Raw genomic sequence first — 21395 nt, 5'->3', positions numbered from 1 at the left:
CCCATCCAACACCTTTGGGATCAGTTGGAAGGACAACTGCGGTCCAGGCTTAAAATGCGTGCCCAAACTCACTAATGCTCTTCTGGCTGAATGGAAATAAATCCCTGCAGCAATGCTCCAACATCGAGCCTTCCCAGACAAGTGGAGGTTGTTATAGCAGCAAAGGGTAGACCGACTCCATATCAATGGCCATAATTTTGGATGAGAGGTGGAATGTCCGACGTCCACATACTTTTGGCCATGTAGTGTATGTGTATCTATATATATTACGTTTTTGCTTAAATCCATGAATGAATGTTACTTTGTTGAAAGGGTTCGGTATTGTGTTACCAGAGTTCATCTGTGCTGTCCGTCTAACTTCATTCCTTAATGTGACATCAGTTAAAGAAAATTTAACACATACATGAATGTTTATGATGCCTCAAAACATTTAATTTAAATTGCAAAATATTATCTTACAAACACGTATTTTGTCACAAACAATAACACATATTCTGCCAATATAATTCACAAACGTCAGTGGCAAGTAGTTAAGTGTTCTTATTTCAAGACCTAACAAATAATGATAATTTTATCTGGAGACTATTTAAGGCTTTACAACAATGAACACATTCTCATTACAAATTAAACACACTTATTTTTGTAGAGAGTACAAAATATTGTGCTTTTGTTATACACATTCAGAAGAATGACATTCCATAAATAATATAGTGAAATTTTTGGGTGATTGTTTACTCTAGCATTGACACTGAGGATTTGTAAAGAACATATTTTGTACTTCTTCAGGCACACAAAAAACAGAACAAACTTTGTCAGTTGTAGAATAATGGGTCACATGTTAAATCATATGGTATGTACTTATATGGCCAGTATAGATGGGGTTTAATTTGGGGTTAAAATGTAAAGATGTTATTCAGTTTCATCCTTTTCCTCCATCAATGTTACTCTTCTTAAAATGACGTATTAAAAAAATACTTTTTGTCATCATCAATGACAACTGTGCTTAATGGTCTATACAACAGAATTATTGTAATTAGATAATGTATGTACTGTAATATTTCAACAATGGCCAATTTCACAGTGCAAACAATTCAACCGTCAAAAAAAAAAAGAAATACTGTTGCTGAGTATTAAATGAGGACACTTTTGGGGAGGGCATCACAAAACGAGACCTTCATGGTGCTATCCACTGCTGTTGTTTAAATAGTTGCTTTCCATTTTGTGTAAATTGTGGAACCAAAATATTAACCTTGCGGGTCTAACCCACCAAACGAACAGGAGGGGTGAGAGGCTGTAATATCGAAATTGCATCGATATCAATAAATCCTACATTCATACATTCATCACTGGCCCCCAATTATTTTCAACATATTCATATATTTTACTGCAGTAATCACAATATGGAAAGCAACTTGATAATACTGTGATTGAGCACCAGTGGAAAGGACTTATGTTTGCTATCAGCCCAAAATTGTCTGCTAGTACTTAATCACGGACACTTGATAAAAGAGATTCGCATTACGTGAAATTCCCATTACATGAAACTGCTTCCATTTTTTGATATTTGGCTTGATGGCTGATATTTGACAGGCAGAACTGGCAGTAAAACATTTGTAATAAACCAGATGTCAGTACCAAAATTTATACTTCACATAAATTTTTTTAATAAGATGTAGCCCTCTTCAAAACTTTGAGTGCCTGGGTTCCCATAGAAAAGAATTTGAGAAATAAATCAACAGTATTTCATAATCTAACCTGAGTTATGTGACGATATTTAGTATAACTGGCTGACGTTGTGTATGGTGACTGTCTTCGTTATCATTAATGCATGCATATCAGGCTGGATCTCGCAAAATCTGACTGGAGGCTATATGTGGCGCATATATTACCGAAGCATACGCTAATAGGCCTACCATATAGTTTCAGATATAGGCCTAAAATATAATTTACATAAAGCCTAAGGTATTAAGCACTTGCCCTAAAAAGCAGATAGTAAACGAGATTGCGTTTGATTTTTTACTTTTGTGAGCTGCAATTAAATATGTCTTGCGTCTTCTGCCAGCAATGTATTTCAGATTTATGTAGGACCTAAAACCCTTTTTTCCCTGGAAGGCTATATGCTACAGAATTCAGATAAAACCAGACAGGGGAAGTAATCCACAACAATCAAGAGAGATAGCTTATTCCATTTGTTTTGGAATAATACTTTCACAGTGTTCAATCAATGCACTACCAATAGTGATCTGCTGCATATTGGCACTTTAAAAAGGTTTGCTTTTATCTTGCCCCCTGACACCATTGGGGTGGCAATTTTTACTTACCCACATGACCCTCACTGAAGAAACTGGCTGTTTTTGGCACATGTTCCTTATATAAACACCTTGTAAATATAAACATTCTACCTTGTGTTAGATAACAATACAAAAACACGTACGACAGAACTTATAAACTAGTGTCTGCGGTCTCGACTTTGGGCACAGTGGGCTCAGACACTGTGTCAGGCTGCCCGTCCCTGCAGAAGAGCACAGCGGGGTTTTTACAGGCCCACATCGCGATTTCGCCTCCGTTGGCCGGGCTGGACGAAGACATTCTGCTACCCGCCCCGTGTCTGTTCACATACCTGTCTCTCATTCTGTCGGCGCGAGTTCTGACTTCTCTACTTTGAGTTTGTGTCGAAAGGTAGGCGGCAATGTTTCTAGTCCTGTAGCCCTCCTCTCTATTTCGCCCCAACAGCATTGATATGTTGGGGTTCCTTATGGCATAAATGAGAGGATTGATTGCCCCGTTTGCCCATGCCATCCATATCGCGACAGTGTCCATGACAGGGTTGAAGGAGTAGTCCCCCACAGCCGTTATGATGCCCATCAAACAGTACGGACCCCAGCAGAATATGATAAACACGATCATGATAAGTACAGTAGTGGCCGTTCTCATCTCGCTGTAAAATCGGAGCAGGTGTGCATACGTGGTCACGGGCCGCACCCTTATTTCTGACAGCCTTACAGTCTTGCAGATGTTATAGTGACAGAAGCACATGAGTGCAAAGGGAAGGAGATAGCATACCACGATCAAAGCTATGCTGTAAGCTGTGCCCATTCTGGATGTACCTGAATGAAAGACATACATGCAATGATAAAATCCCCTTTTATGCACCACCAGATCATCAGATGCTCCCAACACCAGATACCAAGGCAAGGAGAAAAAAACCGCCGTTAACCAAACAGCCACTAACAACTGAATGGCCTTCTTCCTCCCTATTTTCTCCTGAGGCTGCCTCACAATGGCATAATACCGGTCGAAGGAGATCAAAGTCATTGTCAGTGTGGATATGATGCCGAAGCATGTGTTAAAGAACCCATTGGCAATGCAGAAACGGTCCCCGAATATCCACACACCATCTCTACTGAAGAGCATCATAAAGGAAAAAGGTAAACAAAGAATGGCCGTCAGAAAATCGGAAAGAGACAGAGACATTATAAAGGCATTCGTTACCGTTCTCAATTGCCTGTGCTTGATAATGACAACAACAACGGCGGAATTTCCTAAACTTGACAGAAGGAAAATAGCCAGAAGTACCAATGCTTGAGCTGCCACAGCAATGCCGTGAAGAAGAGAATTCGCCTCGGTGTTGTTTACTGGTGTGTATTGCTGGTTTTGGTCGCCTCCCCCCGTGTGGTTTCCACCGCTGCTCTGCGTTACTAGGCTTTTCGGAACGGGGGTCAATGTGACTATATCCAGCATAGGACCTGTCCCCGATATATTGTTTGCGGCAGAGGTGTTGCTGGTGCCGAGAAAGGCAACGTTCACAGGCAAATCCATCGGATCCAACTGGGGGGCATCCAAGGAATGGAGGAGGACTCATCCCTTTTGGAATATTTATATCAACGACTCAGATTAAAAGATGCAGCGGTTTCGTTGGTAAATTTCGTTCCTCTCTGTGGATTTCGATGCTTGAGTCTTGGCGCGTAATTCACAGGAAGGTTTCGGATTAGAGAGCCCTTTTCCCTTCCATTGCACAGTCCCAGGAGGACATTTCCCCAATGAATATTATTCATTTCCTTCCCAGTCACTACCCGTCTCTCTCTTCCTTCCTAGTCTCCGCCTGCTCCAGCATACACATTTCGGAGCTCCAGCTACACTCATGACGTTTAGCGCTGTTGCCAAGGTACCAGTGATTTTTTTCTCTCGTCAGTAATGTAATGTTACGCACAGGAATTGGTTTTTTTATTTGGTATTGTACGCATTACACGCATGTATGCATGTAAGTGGGGGATTTTAAAACGTGGACAATGGACAAGTAAACAATCTAAATTAATCATTGTAAAACTTTCCAGTAAAAAGAACATTCTCAGAAAATAAACCAATGATCAACCAAATATGGCTGGTCGACATACAATGAAATGATCTGTAGAAGATCAGTTAAAAAAACAGATTTTATGATAAAAATGTACCAGACATTCATTAGAGAACAAATTGTTCCAGTTCCACCAACATGAGGCACTGAGCTATTACTAATCGGGGAATATGTCCCAGCTGTGATATGTAATTCCCCTTGATAATGGCATCTCACTACTGACACTAAAAGCTTTTTCCAGAAAACACCCAGTACCCAGAAGTCCAGTAAATCTTTCATGTGTGAGTTCAGACATGTTCCCCTGAGATAATACCTTTCTTCAGCATGGTTGCTAGTAGAAATGTTCAGATCGCTTTATGCAGAATGCACAGGGAGACACTTATGTTGCGTATATTTGATGAGTGTAGGCCTACTTGGCCAAATGTAAATTTTCTTTGCTCTAAAGTACAGGAGGCAGAATTTCAATCATTCTGTATTCCTTGTCAATTTCTATGGATTGGTTTCTTTTTATCAATATACTATTGTCAATTTCATATTTGATGTACCTGAGCATATTTATTGTTGGACCTGTGAGATGTCATTGCCATCGCCCAATCAGCATATTAAACTTCCTTGAAATTAGGTGTACCTCTGTCTTGTAAGTTTTCTTACCTATGATTTGGTGATATTGATAGGTCTGTTTGCTGTCTCCTCAAGATCAATCCCACTAGATCTGTTCGACAGTCTTAGCAATCAAGAATGCGTGTTCTACCAAGTCAACAATGACCTCTGTAGATATGCAATAGTTTCAATTCAGGGTCAAAGTAAGAATGTTGTCACATGTATTGAATAATGTATTAAAGTAAATTTCAGCAATGCTAATTTTGCCTTCTGTATGCCTTTATGTCCTACTTAGTGTGTAGTTATATCTCAAATTTAAAAGCTGTAATGCAACAAATCAATCTCCTTTACTTACCCCTCCCCCACCAAAAAATCTGGCCCCACCAGTCATATACATAGTGAATATTCACTGGGATGTAATCACTTTTAGTGGGAGATCCAGAATCTCATATACAGTGAGTAGATCATTTTAGTTAGACCACTGTCACTGTCCTTTCATTATGATGAACACTTCTCATCCTTTTGTCCAATGAGATTGTCCTTCATGGAGTAGAATAGGATCATTTCTTCATGAAAATTGCAATCCCCCAGAGTTTTATGATGTGTGGAATAAAAGACTAAATAGCAGTCCAACAGCTGTATTAATTGCATTATTACATTGATAATTGCTTGTAAAATATCATCAGAATGTTTGTTTTACACAGTAATACTTAAATAAAATAGATAAGAACATTTTATCAATTTGAAAATGTTCTCATGCCATATATTCAATGTTTTTTCCCCATACAATTTTCTGATATTATTACTACGATTAGTCTTAATGTAATTTTTGTTCATTTAAATCATTTTGCAGACACTTTAGTTTAAAACACATGGTCATATGCACATACTGTAGAAACGAATAATTATATTAAGAACAATATTATAATTTAGCTATGATTTAGTTATGACATTCCATTTGGAACTGGACAGGTATTTCTTTCTTGGAAGAAGGGCAAATATTGACCATTGTGCAAAGTTAGAGACCAATCTAAAAGTATCAAGTAATAACTTCTGTTAAAAGTAGTTCCAATAAGAAATGATTAGTGGTGTTCAATTTAAAGCCATATTTCAGTGTATTTATTTGTATTATACAAATGTATTCACACCCTTGATAAAGATGAACAAAGACTGCATAAAATAGCAAATACATGTAGGATACTGAGACATATTTTAATATATGTACATGTAAAATTTCAATAGCTGTATATTATTCATTAGCACGTGTATTTATTAATTGCATGTTTTGCTGACATTCAACATGCTAAACTAGTGGATCATGAATACCCAACCCATAGACCAGTTTATTAAAAGCGTGAATGTTTGCGTAGGCTCACTACACATGCGCATTACGGCATGAATGTTTTTTTTCATAATTATTTTTCATTATAGGCTCAGTGTTTCAGACTTTGGACTGTTTACTGACATTAAAATATTGATATGACAAGACCACTGAAAATACAACAAGCAACCATTACTCCATTACCTTGGATAATTATAATTTCAGTGGTACGGAGCAGCTTGTGAGTTTAAAAATGGCGACTAGTGGCAACTGTGTTTCTTACCTAGCCCATTTCAAAGACTTCCGGTTTTACTTCGTCTGACGTTAAGTTGTTGGAAAAGACAGTCGTCAGATGTTGAGTTGTTTCTGAACGCAACGTGCTTTGAAGGGTGCTAGATTTATTATGGGTACGTTTACATAACACGTTTTAAAAATTGTATTGGCAGTAGTAAACCGTCGATGCTGAATCAGCGAGTCTTCTTTAAACCTAGCTCGTTTGCTAATGTTAGCCGCTATAGCAGCGATATCACTTGATTGTAGCTAATAGCTTGTCGTAGCGATACGTAGCTAGCTAGCTATCAAATAGTAAGCCAACTAACTGGCAACATAATTTAGTTGACCAGCTGCTACAAATAAACTTTGTTGCCGTAACATGTACAGCATATTAATATTTCCATGTGAAAACGATACATTTTTTTTTACTATTGTGGTAATTCAATCACATTAGTCACCGCAGATGTAGCTTCTTAGCTGCCTAAACAGTGTGCCTTCAACGCGTCAAAAGCCGTTTTGTGTACATTGTATTTGTATTTTCGTTACAGCTGTAGCTATGAGTTCAACTTGTCCGGGTATATACTGTGGGAAGACACTAATAAATGGCTCGTTGGAGGGGGAATGCGGGGTGAGTATGCACATTCGTCAGCTAGCTAACGTAAACGAACGTTTGATCAACAGCTTTACTAGTGCTAGTAACTTATACTGTCGTTGTAAGATAAAGTACATTGTCACACTTCAATTTTGTGATTTGATCGGACCGTCAAGCTAGTAACGGATGGGACGAGCTTGTTGGTTCGATTTCTATGACATCAAATTGTGTCGCTGGAACCTTGTTGTTTAACTGTGTCGTGCAGCTGCCACCGTTTTCATACAGTCAGACAGTGTGGACCTATATTTCATTAGCTCGGAAAATGCAGTGTATGGCGATTGCAGTCAACTATATGACAAATACTGACGTTATGTCACAGATGTCTTGTCTCCCATTGTGAACTAATTGCCTAATTATTTCACAGGTGTGTCCACGAGGTGAGAGGACCAATTTCCATTCGAAGATCTGTGAAAAATGCACAGAGTCCCCGGAGCTGTATGACTGGCTGTACCTGGGGTTCATGGCAATGCTCCCACTCGTCCTACACTGGTTCTTCATTGAATGGTATTCGGGAAAGAAAAGGTGAGAGTGGACACTTTTGCATCAATTCTTGATAGCTACAAAGTACCTTCTTCAGTTTTGTGTTGTCAGTTTTACACCAATCACGTTCAGCAGGCAGTGCAAGGTGAGACTGGCTCATATTTGATGTTAATTCTGAGCATAATCCCTCTAAACGTTTCCGCAGCTCAAGTGCGCTTTTCCAGCACATCACCGCACTACTGGAGTGCAGCGCGGCAGCCATTGTTACGCTGCTGGTGAACGACCCGGTGGGACAGCTTTCCATCCGGTCCTGCAAAGTCGTAATGCTGTCGGACTGGTACACTATGCTTTACAACCCCAGTCCAGACTACGTCACCACACTGCATTGCACACAGGAGGCTGTCTTCCCACTGTGAGTACATTGCGCACCACCAGCAGGATATGAAAATGATTGAAACAGGTTAAAAAATTTTTTCCATGTTTTGGTGCATTTAAGTAATCGATTGGCTGAAGATTACACAAACCTTCATTCCAAAACCTGAGTTATTTGCTGATTAAAAGAAAACAGCAGAAACCTGCTGTTGACACTGTAACCCTCCCATACTTGAATTTGAAATCCCTGCTTTAATGTCACCATCAATTTTCTTTATGATAAATTAGCTGGTCTCAGACCAGACTTGGCAAACTTTGCTCAAAATTTTTTCACTCTTGTGCCCACTCTCAGGTACACAATAGTTTTGATATACTACGCTTTCTGCCTGGTGTTCATGATGCTGCTGAGGCCCCTCCTGGTGAAAAAGATTGCGTGTGGTTTAGGGAAATCGGACCGCTTCAAAAGCATCTACGCTGCACTCTACTTCTTCCCAATCCTTACTGTTCTACAGGCTGTTGGGGGAGGCCTCCTCTGTAAGTATGACTGTGTATGTAGTAGGGCTGGGCGATATATCGCAGTGATAATTATCGCGTGCAATAATGGTCGTCGCCACCGTGTGGCGTACCGCCTTTGTTTTTGTCTTTTTCTCTCTAATTATACCTGACGTGATAGCAAACAACCACGCTTTTGGAGGCCGCTTTCCATTAAAAAAAAATGTCACCTATTGCTTGACCATAAGACAGCCAGCAAGGCCTTGCAGCTTCCGTGTGATTGGCAGAAACACATCACATGATCACACGGAAGCTGTGCGACGTTGCTGCTGATTGGCTGTCTTGACTGTCAACACCCAGTAGGTAACAGCGGTTACGTTTTTCTCCGGAAGCATTTTACACAGCCTCTTTAGTTGTTTAGTAACGCTTCAGGTACAATTAAAAAGAAGAAGACAAAAGAAAGGTGATACGCCATACGATGGTGATGACTGTTGTTGCACGCGATAATTATCACTGCGATATATCGCCCAGCCCTAGTATGTAGTGTATGGTCGAGCTGTTGTATTTTATTTACTCTGTTTAATGGCAGACCAGATTTAAATGCATGTTGAAATCCTTTTTATCTTGTAGATTATGCATTTCCATACATTATCTTGGTCTTGTCCTTGATCACCCTCGCGGTCTACATGTCAGCCTCAGAAATACAGGTAAGACAGTTTGCAGTCATTAGAATGCACACGTATGTTCTGGATATGTCTGTTCAGTCTTTAATTGAATTTGTTTTTCCTAATAGTCATGTGTGCCAATACCAAAGATATATTGTTGTGTAATTTCAAAAGAACAGCAGTTTTCTTTGTCAAAATGCTTTCCATTAATTTCTTCCTTCCTCTGTTTGTACACAGTCCTTCAAGAACCTCATTGCCAAGAAAAAGAGGCTGGTGGTTCTGTTCAGTCATTGGCTACTCCATGCGTATGGCATCATCTCTATCTCCCGATTGGACAAACTGGAGCAAGACCTGCCTCTGTTGGCCCTGGTCCCTGGCCCTGCGCTCTTTTACTTGCTCACAGCCAAATTTACCGAGCCAAACAGGATCTTGTCAGAGGGAGGCAATGGGCACTGAGTGCTCCCCCCTGGGTGTGGATGCATGCCTTCTAATTGCCTGCATAGGTGGCAAAGTGCAGGATCATCACTGTTCACACTGTTTAGCTACCATTTTGCCCAGTCAACAGCAGTGATCTAGTGGAGATGATTGCAGTAGTTGTTTACTCTTGCTTTGTATCATAACTGCTTCAGGTGGTGGTTTTGTGACAGCTGTATGGAATTGCCATCCCCTATGAAAATTACTATTGAAAGAACTTTATGTATATACTTGCAGACAGTAAATTTTCAAATATATATGTCTACAGTACCTGAATATGTGAATTATATTGCACACTTTTATGTTTCTGGTCAGATTTGTGCTTCTCTCTTTTAATGTGCACATTGAATTTGTTGGATTTTATATTAGTGTCTTGTGGAGTTTCTTTTACAAATAATTTAAATCTGGAATATGATTCATCAGTCCAGTATTTCTGTTTGACTAACTTGGTGCAGTTACTTGATTTTTAAAACAAATACAGCAGTTGTACTCATGATATTTGAGGTGTTCAGTACCTCATCACAAAGGTGGTAAGGAGTTTTTGGATCAAGAAAGATCATTACGAGATCAGTGTGCCAAATCCTTTATTGTACCCTTTTTCTGCACGCAGGTAGCACTGATGTTTAAGTCATATAAGACTGAAAAAGCCAAATGTTGGTAATACCGTTTGCATGTATCTTAATCTGATGCATTAACACTATTGTTGCTGCTGAGTATGATTAATTGTATATAGCCTACCTGTACACAGCATGCCTAAGTATTTTCTAGCTGTATCGATAAAGTGTGCATGCATGTGTCTGCCTGCGTATGTGCTTGAAATTACAGGGGATCAACTTATTTGCAAAAATTAATTTGGTTATTTATTTTTTTCTTTCTGTATGTTAAAGCAGCAAATGTAGAATTTTTTCATTTCTATTTATATAAATGTAAATGCAAGGAGATATCTTTAATATTTAAAGAAATAACATTGCAATTTACAGAAGTTAATTTTTTTTCTTTCTTGAATTTCTAAGTTTTCGACAAGAAATTCCACCATGTTCTAAACATCAGTGCGTTATGAAGGTACACGGTAAAATGTCCAGTGTTAATTCAGCTCTTAACAGATAACAGTTGGTCCCAACCTGGAATGTGGGACCAAGTATTATCTGTTAAGAGCGGAGTTTACACTGTTGGAGTTGAATTAACACTGGACATTTTACTGTGTAGCTTTGATATTGCCGTTTGACCCAGTTAATATGTTGCGTATGTGAAAGGATGGTCTTGGTGTCTTGATCCAAACATGGATATAATTGCATCAATGTAAAGGTTCTAACAAAAGCGGTCATTTTATTCAAATAAACAAATGTTATCAAACCTGCAGTGTATTGGTATTCTGTCATTCAGACCTTTAATTTTCCAGTAGTGAAGTCATCTCCTCAGTCTTCCTCACTTTGCTGTTGATGATCACTTATGTAATGATTATGAGCTTCAGGATTTCATTTGCTTTGTGAATTCTGCAATCTTTATCCTGGGAGGATGTTTACAAAGTTAGGTTTCCCATCATTTCTTTGTTTAATGGGGATTCTCGCTTTTTGTTTAACATTAATGGTTAATGGTACTTTCTTTTGTAGCCTTGGCATCATTTACGAAGTAATTGAGGAGGTTCTCTGGGAGAACATCGATTTAAGTTTAAAGTAAGCCAAGTGTAGAAAGACCCTGTGAAAGAACTAGCCTATCAGTGTACATGCAGGGAGTTTATCAAATCTGCATAGTCTCTATTCTTTTTCTTTTAAGGCTGTTTTAAGATTAATGTCCTTGAATGCTTTGTAGATTGTTATTAAAAGGATCTACCATTTTCATTAAAAATGTAGAGACTAAATCAAAGTAGTAATACTGTTTTTGTGTGTGTTTATTTTCAGACATGTAGATCAGTGTATTTATAATTCAAACTTGTTACAGAAGTAAGAATTATAAAAACTGAAAATAGTTACATCAAAAACATACATATGATCAAAGTACTATTGTGGTATAAATGGGTTTCACTAATCTGTAAATTAAATATGTTTATAAAAAATAGAACACTTGGCATAATCTACAATATCCAGCTATCGTTTCATTACTTTTTCTGCAGCACAAAACTGTGTTTCCTATTGATAACAGACTATGCATGTAGGCCTACACTTCCACTTGAAAAGCTTAAATCTGTTTTTCACGGAAGAGAGAACGGACAAGAATTGTATCAAGCCACTCATAGTCACGTTCGCAATATTTAGGCCTACTGTAAATCTGAGCCCCTTGTCTACACTTTGAAAAATGCACCAGTGTTTAATCAAAATGATTAGGGATTTGGAAACACTCTGTAATTAGCCCACATCTTTGTTCTCCTACTCGTGGCTACATACATTTTACACTGCTGAGCAGTGCTGTTTGGTTTAGACAGACTTCTTAGCCATCTTGAAATATGTGACCCTCCAGCTCCAGCGATCGTAAGGGCAGCAGGGGCAGCCTTCAGTTCGAATGGATGTTCCCTTCTCCAGGACCGATCCTTGTTTGATTGCTGTTAAACGTGAAGTGTTTTTGTCTCAATTTATTTGTGTTCAGTTATTGGTTGGACGTTATCTAGAGAGATTTACACAAAAAGCGCGTCATGAAAAATGCATATTCTGCAGGTGCTCTGTCAACAGCGCGGTTATGGAGCTTCTGATTACTCTCACAAACAAACGCGCACACAATTAGTTTTTTTCGGAAAGTGTTTCACAAATACCATGACGTAACACGCAGGCACATTACTTATTTAATTACAGGATAAAGCCTTTCTTAAAGTTATGGCCAACCCGAGGCAAAGGAGGAGTGGTGTAGAGCGGAAATCGGACAGAGAAAGACGGTGCAATGATTGGAATATTCTGTAGGCCGCAAACGGGGATTAAATCGGACAAACGTGTCGGACAAGATGGATCCATACTTTGCACGTTAACGCGTGTTTGTTGAAACTTGGTTTACAGCGTTTGTATTAAGGCAGTGAACGGTGATACGTTGGTGTACACCCGGCGAGTGAGCTGTGTCGTTTAAAAAAAACGTTTGTGGAAGTTTGAGTTTCAAGAAAGTCAAACAACAGAAAGACATCAGGCTGCCTGTTGGAAAAAAATGACGCTCCGGCAAGCGTTTTCCGAAACTGCTCCAAAATTAAATGGAGGGAAAAGAAGCAAACGCTAGCCCCCGACAAAAGGCCGGAAGACGGAGCTGGTGTGGGATAATGGACAGCTTCCTACAACTCGGGTGAGTCCACCTGTTTCCCCATTTGGACGTCGCCTCGTCTGATTTTTGTTTCTTTAATGATGCTCTACACGCGTTTGGTAGACTGTTCTCTTTTGGTAGGAGATGTTTACAGCACAACTATTTAGGGTTTAAAGCAGGGCTGCCCAACCCTGTTCCTGGAGCTCTTCCGTCCTGTAGGTTTCAACCCTAATATGGCACACCATATTCTACTAATTAGCAGCTCTGTGAGATCTCTAGCTGTTGAATGAGGTGTGCTTTGTTGGGGTTGAAGTGAAAACCTGCAGGACGGTAGATCTGCAGGAACAGGGTTGGGCAGTCCTGGTATAAAGCGTTGCCCATAACTGCATAGCACGAGGTTAGCAACAACAAACAAGGGCTTAGGCAGAGAACAAGTAGAGAAAGAGGAGGAAAAACTGATAGTGGAGTTGCCTGGCCTGAGATCCTGATAGACAATTGAGTCTATGTCCGTAGAGATCATATTGAAACCGAAGGTCAGACATAGTACACAGGGGTGTCCAGTCTTATCCAAAAAGGCCGAGGTGGGTGCAGGTTTTTATTTTCGCACTATAACACCTAATTGCCTAATTTATATAATCACTGTCTTCAATCAAGACCTTTACGTAGAATCAAGTGTCCTAGTGCTAGGCTAAAACAAAAAAACCTGCGCATACGTTAGCCCGTTTCGGGTAAGATTGGACACCCTATATGCATTGTAGAGATCTGGCTGTGAGGATGAGCTATTTTTTTTAATTTATTTTTTTACTCCGGACCTTGAGGCATGTCTGACAGCCAGGCAATGGACTCCCCAATCTCAGTGTGACCTTCTTCTAGTTCACCCTCAATCTGCAGGCATGATTGATCTCATCAGCGCTCTGAACAGTGTTCTCAGTCTCTTAACCTTCCACCGCAGTGAAGCGTTGATTTATGAATGTTGTAATCTCTGTATGGTGCACACTTCAGAGGCTCTGGTGTCAAACCTGAATCTGAATGCCTTTAAGGTGGCGGAGTGAAGTCTGCTTCTAGCATTCGGAGGTAGTGCTATAATAAACGACAAACTGCTCGGCTGCAGAACGAACTGGACGTGTTTGTCCGCTCTTCAGTTCCTGATCTATCCAAAGGGAATTTTATCTTTCGCTCGCCCTTTCATGCGCTCATCAGACCTAACCTGTCGCCCTCCCGTTGACTGTGTGAACTATAGCACTTCTAAGGGCTGCCCGGTAACATGAATCTTTCAAAGGTCATCTCTGCACAAAGTGCCTTTGATGGGACATTTCTGACCGATCGATTTGACTAAAGAACAGAGGGTCCGGTCTCTGGCGGGGAATCAATTCTGTACATGTGATGCCTGAAGAATATGGTCATCGCTTTGGTAACAATGAGGGAACTTTTTAAATCGTTTTGCCATTTTTTTTCGATGCACCACCATTTAGTATTATGTCATATATCTGTGTAAGTGTGTATTTAAAGTCTAAAGTCAAATTTATGAATTCTGGGTGTCCAACTGGGTTTACAAAGTTTTACCAATCCTTCTACGTTGTCTTTGCGCATGAAACAGTTAGTCACATGACAGGGCCGTACTGCATTGATCTGTTGAATCTTCATTTAAACTAATAGTTTCCTTTGAAAAATTCGGTTTTAGTACTGTCATCTTTTTGTTCTCTCTACAGCGTGCTTCATATCTGAATAAGACTTAATTGTTTTCAGGTTTATAAATGACAGCCAGTGTTACTAGACACAAATGTCTTACTAATCACCTGAGGGTGCTAAGCTAAAGAACTTGGTGACATTTCAGTCACACATCAGTTGAATATCAACTTAAGATAGCACCAGTGGTGCAAACACCTCTATGAAAAAAGCAACCTTATTATCTTGGCTTAAATAATGTGTCTGTTTTTTAATCTTAAACAAGTGTAATTGCCTAGAGTAAATCATTGCCTCCAAGAAATTATCCAGACTGCTTTGTTCACTTGTGAAAGAACAGCCTATCTGATCTGTCTCTGCGTGTTTGGCATGAACGTGTCTTGATTGATTTTAGTAGTGCCAATGTATTGTACAAATCCTGTATATACTTTTTACCAAGGTGATGTGCAAGACTCCTTCTCGCCCTGACTGACCTTACACTGTAGAGACAGTGTCTGCCATTGGAATTTGATTTTAGTGTATTGGTATTTAATCCAAAGTGACTGAACAGGTGGGTCAGTGGAACAGTTTTGTTTCTCCACAACATTTTTTTCACGATAAAAAGATTTTATTTTTGTGCATTTTTGTTCTGTTTAGTATCCTTTGTTGACGTGCAGATCTGAAACTTAAGCCTCTATAAAGAGTATTGTATTAATGGCAATAGAAAAGCCTCTTTGTGTACAGCTATATAAAATTGTGTCTTTCATCTAATCTTCAGCTTTTAAAATGGCTATTGATTATATAATGTTTAATACAATGAGATTTTCGCTGAAAGCACGACACATTTGATATGATGAATATTCCAGATATTCAAGATTCAATAAAAAGTGAATAAAACCATAAAAATACAAAGATCTAACCTCCTCGTGAACTCCACTGTTTCCTTTCGTCCATTAAAACCTATTCGCAGCAGTCCGTGAGGGTAATATTGTGCCTTTGTGGCATCGTAACTCATATGCAGCCAATGAACTCGCTGCCAGCTTTGCTATTTTATGCTCTCAAAAACCGCCTTTCTCCCTGAAATGTGGAATGGTTTTGCGGTGGAGTTTAGTTTCGAACGATTACCCAGCTCATGAACCTGCTCTGTGGTAAAATAATATCTCACAGGAGTTGGTGTTATCTGCCTCATGCTCGCCGCACTGGTCCCCACTTCTGGTCTGGCTCACTGACTTCCTCCCATCATTTCCCTGAGTGGTCAGCGTTCATGTCTGTTGTGTGTGATAAATTTTGACAAAGAAAGTTCTTCTCAACCGTTCCGTTAATCATTCAGACACTCAACAAATGAACTAGATTATAAAAGATGACTCTCCGAATATATTGACTGTGGTCTACAAGCTTATATGTAGAATATAAGAGGTAAGTTATTATATAAACGTATTGGTACTAATTTGGATTGAATTTAGTAACAGGCAATATTTCAGTCCAGTGCAATATGGACAGCTTCGACCCTCGACACGTCTCGAACGCTCATGTTAACTCTCCACCAGGTGGCACCAATGGGCCAAAAATTTAGATCTCTGGAACTCAGGCAGGTGAATGGATTGCTTCTCTGCCAGAGTATTGCAAATGGTTGAATCTATAACACCTAGATACTGAATTTAGTGTTCAAGATTCACATTGTAATATGTATATAGACAGTCATGTATATAATCTCATGAATGCAGGACTGTGGTCCTTATCTCAGTGCTCAGATCTACATTAAATCAACCTGTACTTTAGGTGGGGTTTAAAATCATCAGCATTTAAGGTTAGTTGGCTTCAAAGAGTGATAACATTTCCAAATGCCTGCCTTTTCCCTCCAAGTAAGTGTTTTAAGATCTGTTATCACCCTCATGAATCATGAAACGTAAACACAAATGTATCCGTATAATGTATCCTGTTAAAGGAATTTCATTTTACACTAAAATAGCACTAGTTCTGTTTTTTTATTAGTAATGAAGTTCACTTATAAATACACTCATTTTCACAGCCAGATGGCAGCTTTCAATGCGATGTGTGTGGCACCTCTCTAGGAATTCAGTAACCCACGCAGATTTCACTTCATATCTGCCATGATATGAATGAACAATGAGAGGAAAAAAAAAAAAGCATGCTCAGTTGCACAGCATCCTGGGCGTGGGAGGTGCCTGGACTGTCCTGCAGAGGGCACTGTTGCTCTGTCTGTGCTGAGCGCTGATTGTCGATGCGCCACACTTGAAAAGTAATTAGACAGAGTTTGAGCCCTGCAGTGTTTTCTTATCGATTGTTTCACTACAGCGCTGAGGACATATCTTGTATGTCCCCCCAAGATGTCTACAAACTGCAGTGGGCCACCAGCTCGACCGACGCCCAGTGCGCTCCACGCTGTATCAGTACCCGATGTAATTTAAGGGTTATGAGTTCATAACCCTGTTTGTGACAGTCAGCAGAACAAGACCTAAACCGTAGGCCTGGCAGGATGTGTGATTTTTGATGAGTAATTTGCAAACTGCTGCTGAGATGGCGAGAAAAACAACTATGCACAGAGCATGCTGGAGGTTTACCGCTGCATCCAAGCAACTGAGCACATCACAATGCGGCCTGCATATAGTAGCTCTCGCAGTGCATATTGAACATAATTATTACCGAGTCAACACTTTCCATACCGTGGAGAGAGAACGCCAGAAAATACGAGCACGGGACGTGAATGCACTTTGTTTCTTATGGTTATCTTCATGTACAGGATTAAGAGTACATGCATTACATGCATAATTGCTATCAGCATAGCAGAGTCGACACCGTTACATATATCACTCATTTGTATTCCCCAATTGTAGTAAATGATTTCATGTAATCAGTAATGCTGATGAGTGAAAGTCACTGTGAGAAAAGCACTACCGTGAGGAATGAAGTTTCTGACTCCTTGTAGGGCAATTGGGCCAGGCTTTTAGCCAAGTGAAGAGCAGCTTTTCTCATTTCTGAAGCAGGTCCTGGGATTGTTATCTCCTTCGGCCTATTCTTTAGGGCTTTCTGCAGGGAGGTTTTACAGACACATTTTTCGGGATCAGTGAAGTCACGGCTTACTAAAATGGATATAGCCTCATATCAAAGGCTTCCGACTTTCTGTGAAAAGCAGACCGAAATGGCGCTGCGATTACCGGCTGCTGAACTAGCTGTCAAGCCTTCAGCGGAGACGCGTAATTCAGACAGGATGCGCGGGGAAGGAAAAGAAATCTCGACCGTGTCCGGCGAGACCGCGTTATACGTCGCACGTCGGCCCGTTGATACATCTGTCAGCCGATGGCACTGTTTACGCCGGGCTGCCGCTGCCTTGTTTATTTGCCTGCGCCGTGTTAAGATACGGCCCGCGTATATCTCTCCCCTTTCGGTTGCTGGCTGTTTGCACGCGGCGTCTCGTCTCGCTCCCGCCCCACAAAGCCGTTCCCCGTGCTGCTTGCGGACGGGCCGTTATCAGGGCTGATTATGCATAATGAATCAGACAGATGGATGCTTAAGTACCTGACTGTGGTTTAGGCCGACTCCCCTCTCTGCGAGCATATGTAATATATCCCTGACCAAGGTCAAGTGCTGCTGGGTAAGTGTGACTGTTTTATTATTTATGTCCCAATGTGTGCAGGGACATGCTTATGGCGTGTGCAGCAAAGGACAATTGTAAGAAAGGGACAGTTGTCGGTAGACTATTTTTCTTTAACCGTGACCTGATATGTTGACCCATCCTTACTTCCCAGCCCTCTCTGTAACCTGGCACCCCACCAGGCTCTAGGGCACCCCCTTCAGCCATGTGTGCCGACTGCATATATTTGGGGCTCATTTGATTTGTGGTAGTGGTGGTCTCTAACATGTGCCACAGCATGTGATAAACATAGATAATATGTAAGATGGGGCTTCACAGAAAGCTAAATAGCTCAGATTTAACACTAACTCACTATGTATATTACTCCAGCCAAATGCAATATATCTATGGGATAAAGGAACAACTAACAAGCAACATTCTGAGACATAAAAAGTACAGGGATTCTTTCCCTGTGCTAACACTACACAGTTGAGTGTACTGAAAAACTGATATAATAAAACATTTTTCTTTATTTCATTTTTCTTTTTCAGATGTGCCCAGTCTCAGACTTCAGCCTTGCTAGCTGCCATGTCAGACCTTGTTTGTCTGCCAAACAGGTTAGCAGCTGTCAAGGCACTGCACAAACAACACAAAGCTCAAGTCATCTTTCTCTCTCATGCGCAGCGATTGGTGCGAACGCGCTTTGCCTAACGTTTAGGGCGGGGCGGCCTACGCAGCGCACTTCAGCACAGTCCCCAGGTCTCGGCCTCTTTCCCTGTCTACTGGCTTCACCCCAGGGCATCTGCACGAATTCCCCATCCGCATAAATGCTTTCTGACTCAGTGGCCCGGGCATCTTCTCCTCTTATTCGCTGAATGCGGTGCAAAACAGCACAACACAGGGAGGCCTCACAGCAGCAGTGCACAGTAACGCCCTGAAAGCAGCATAATTGGCCAGCGAGTGAAATGCACAGCACTGCCGACTTTATCTTGCTTTCCAGATGCTCCACAGGAAAGTGCACCAGCTCCTGACCTCAGATGTTCCCCAGCAAAACAAACACACACACACACATGCATGCGCGCACGCACGCACATCACACCACATACATACACACACACACCACCCACACCACACATGCCACACATGCCACACACCACACATGCCACACACCACACACATGCATATCTGTGTGCCTTGCTGTAGATTGCATACTTTCGAGGCTAAGTATGCCTTCCCCATTCAAGAAGAGAATGTAAAGGCTTTATAAGCCTTTAATCAAATAAATCCCTCTCTGTATGTTTATATTAATGATAATGTTGCCATTGCATGTGACAAATGTTGCAGTGATATGATTGGTGACTGTTCAGAATACCGTGCTGTCTGAACCTATCACACAACACCGTTCTTTGCTGTCCTTTTGCTCATGCTGGTTGCGCCATTGTATAGGCTAATACCTTAGAATACTCCATGACTTACTGGCTCAGTGTCTCAAACCTAAATTTTAACTGAAACACAATAACAGTTATTGTTTTATATGAAATGGCAATTGTTTGAGGGGTGAAATTCTGGTTCTCTGTTTCTGTACTTCCAGAATGCTCTGTATTCACGTTTAATTCCCTGAACATTTCACTAGCCGAACCTGACCTTGGAATGTGATAAACTGTCCATTGTGGACCTTTGGTTCCACAGTACATTGGAGTGTGGATTTGATCGCTTCTAACCGCTCTGATTAAAAGATTAAACAGGGAAGTCTGAGGCAGACGGTGAACCAGCGTATGACATCACTGGAACCCAGGCTGGTTCTGTGGCTTTCCCTCTGTCATGCGGAATGAAAGACTGCTGAACCATTGTAATCGGATGAGAAAAACCAAGCCTTCTGACAATCGCTTTCACTTCTGCAACTCAAACATTCACGGTTCCTGCATCGCTGCACTGAAAGAGAAAGTGATGACAGTGTGTGGGCTATAATGAATGTGTATTAATATTAATAGTGAAAACATTGAGAATGCATTAATGAAGCATTTCCGGAGTGCTCGGTTCTCATGCTTATCTGAAAAGGTCACGGTACACAGGGGAAAAAAAAAAAAAAACAACGTACATCATTTTTAATTGAATACATTCCCTTGGGATTATTTGCAGCTCCAGCATTTACAGGTTATTGCAAGGTAATTGCATGTAATTGAAGCATCTAATGTTGCTGGATCAATATAAATGGTAATGCTACTGTTCTTGTACCTTACCGCTCAGTGAAATTCATGGGCTAAATCATCTACTGTGGCTTAAATTCAAATAGCATTTTTACTTTTGCAGTGAAGTTCACTTGCCCTTGACTTGCCTCCCCGGCCTTATGGCAATCACTCATCAGAATTGCTGTCTTTATCAAAGAGACAACTATTGATTTATTGGCGTCTTGTAATTCAATAGGTACTTGAATCAGAATTTCTATTACAATGTGTTTATTGGTAACAAAACCATAGAAGTATCATTCAGTGTATGCAGTCAACTGGAGATGATGCATATTACAGATGAATCATATTTTGAAGGAATATCACGTGGATATAGATTTTTGCTTATGTGCGAGGAGCTTAGTGCAGGGAAACCTTTCTGATGTGTACTTGGGTAACAAACAGCCGTATATGATGCTAGCCATTCAAATGAAAAAGCGTGAATGGTCTTCTCTAGTCTACAGTCCATAGTAGCTATTGCTCTCGTAAGCCCCACATTTATACCCTCCTCTATACGTTTTCTCATGCATCTTAATACCAAGCTCACTACAAACGTGAGTTCAATGGAATCTTTGAACTTCATATTAGCTTTATCCAGGAAAGCCGCCAGGAAAGCAAAGGCTTTGCTTGATGCATTCTGGGTAGATGTAATAAAATTGATAAACTTGACATTTGCATTATACACATTTAGCTGCAGTTCAAGATGCAGCTATGAGTAACAAGGTCAGACCAGAGGTATTAACCTGCATCAGATACAGAAAGCAGATTTCCTTCTCACATCTGGAAATAAAGATGACCTTTGAAACGTCTGAAGCTAATATTTTTTGTCAAGTGCGAATTAATTTATTTGCCAGGATGAGAAGCTTCTGCAAACAGTGGAGGCAAGGCATTAACATTTAATGTCTAAAGCTTGATATTTGTTTTCTCCTTGCAGCCATAATAGTATATTTTGGGGCACTGTTCTTTCCATGTATCTGACTGTGTTTCCAAAGAGCAATACTGAAATCATAGTTAAATTAC

The 21395-nt window shown here is 40.4% G+C and overlaps 2 protein-coding genes and 2 long non-coding RNA genes across 7 annotated transcripts in view; 3 read left to right on the top strand and 1 right to left on the bottom strand.

Annotated features, from left to right (window-relative positions):
• Positions 1 to 404: 404 nt before the first annotated feature.
• Positions 405 to 4132, bottom strand: LOC135248686 (G-protein coupled receptor 135). Its single transcript, XM_064323538.1, has one exon. The coding sequence runs from the start codon at positions 3817 to 3819 to the stop codon at positions 2443 to 2445; it is 1377 nt and encodes a 458-aa protein (XP_064179608.1). The 5' UTR covers positions 3820 to 4132; the 3' UTR covers positions 405 to 2442.
• A 2391-nt stretch (positions 4133 to 6523) lies between these two features.
• jkamp (jnk1/mapk8 associated membrane protein) lies at positions 6524 to 11036 on the top strand. Its single transcript, XM_064323523.1, has 7 exons — positions 6524 to 6682; positions 7097 to 7176; positions 7565 to 7722; positions 7886 to 8092; positions 8405 to 8586; positions 9175 to 9251; positions 9447 to 11036. The coding sequence occupies exons 1-7, from the start codon at positions 6679 to 6681 to the stop codon at positions 9663 to 9665; spliced, it is 927 nt and encodes a 308-aa protein (XP_064179593.1). The 5' UTR covers positions 6524 to 6678; the 3' UTR covers positions 9666 to 11036.
• A 1108-nt stretch (positions 11037 to 12144) lies between these two features.
• The window catches only part of LOC135248665 (uncharacterized), a 291561-nt gene continuing 282310 nt past the window's right edge, over positions 12145 to 21395 (top strand). For 3 of the 4 annotated variants that reach the window (XR_010328473.1, XR_010328475.1, XR_010328471.1), the window contains exon 1: positions 12146 to 12938. This is a non-coding gene — a long non-coding RNA (uncharacterized LOC135248665). Of the gene's footprint in view, positions 12939 to 21395 lie in introns of all 4 variants that reach the window. The other variant, XR_010328472.1, reaches the window with a different exon arrangement.
• Positions 12945 to 13682, top strand: LOC135248675 (uncharacterized). The gene is made up of 2 exons (XR_010328476.1): positions 12945 to 13115; positions 13288 to 13682. It is a non-coding gene; the product is annotated as an uncharacterized LOC135248675 (long non-coding RNA).

The sequence above is a fragment of the Anguilla rostrata genome, chromosome 1 (assembly GCF_018555375.3).
Source record: "Anguilla rostrata isolate EN2019 chromosome 1, ASM1855537v3, whole genome shotgun sequence".
In the NCBI taxonomy this organism is placed as follows: Eukaryota; Metazoa; Chordata; class Actinopteri; order Anguilliformes; family Anguillidae; genus Anguilla; species Anguilla rostrata.
Note: the sequence above shows the minus strand (reverse complement) of the source record. Positions and strands in the feature narration are given on the sequence as shown.

Coding starts and splice junctions, on each gene's coding strand:
- LOC135248686 (XM_064323538.1), bottom strand. CDS start 3,819: ATGGATTTGCCTGTGAACGTTGCCTTTCTCGGCACCAGCAACACCTCT.
- jkamp (XM_064323523.1), top strand. Junction 7,177..7,564: donor CGTTGGAGGGGGAATGCGGG/GTGAGTATGCAC, acceptor ATTATTTCACAG/GTGTGTCCACGAGGTGAGAG. Junction 8,093..8,404: donor CAGGAGGCTGTCTTCCCACT/GTGAGTACATTG, acceptor GCCCACTCTCAG/GTACACAATAGTTTTGATAT.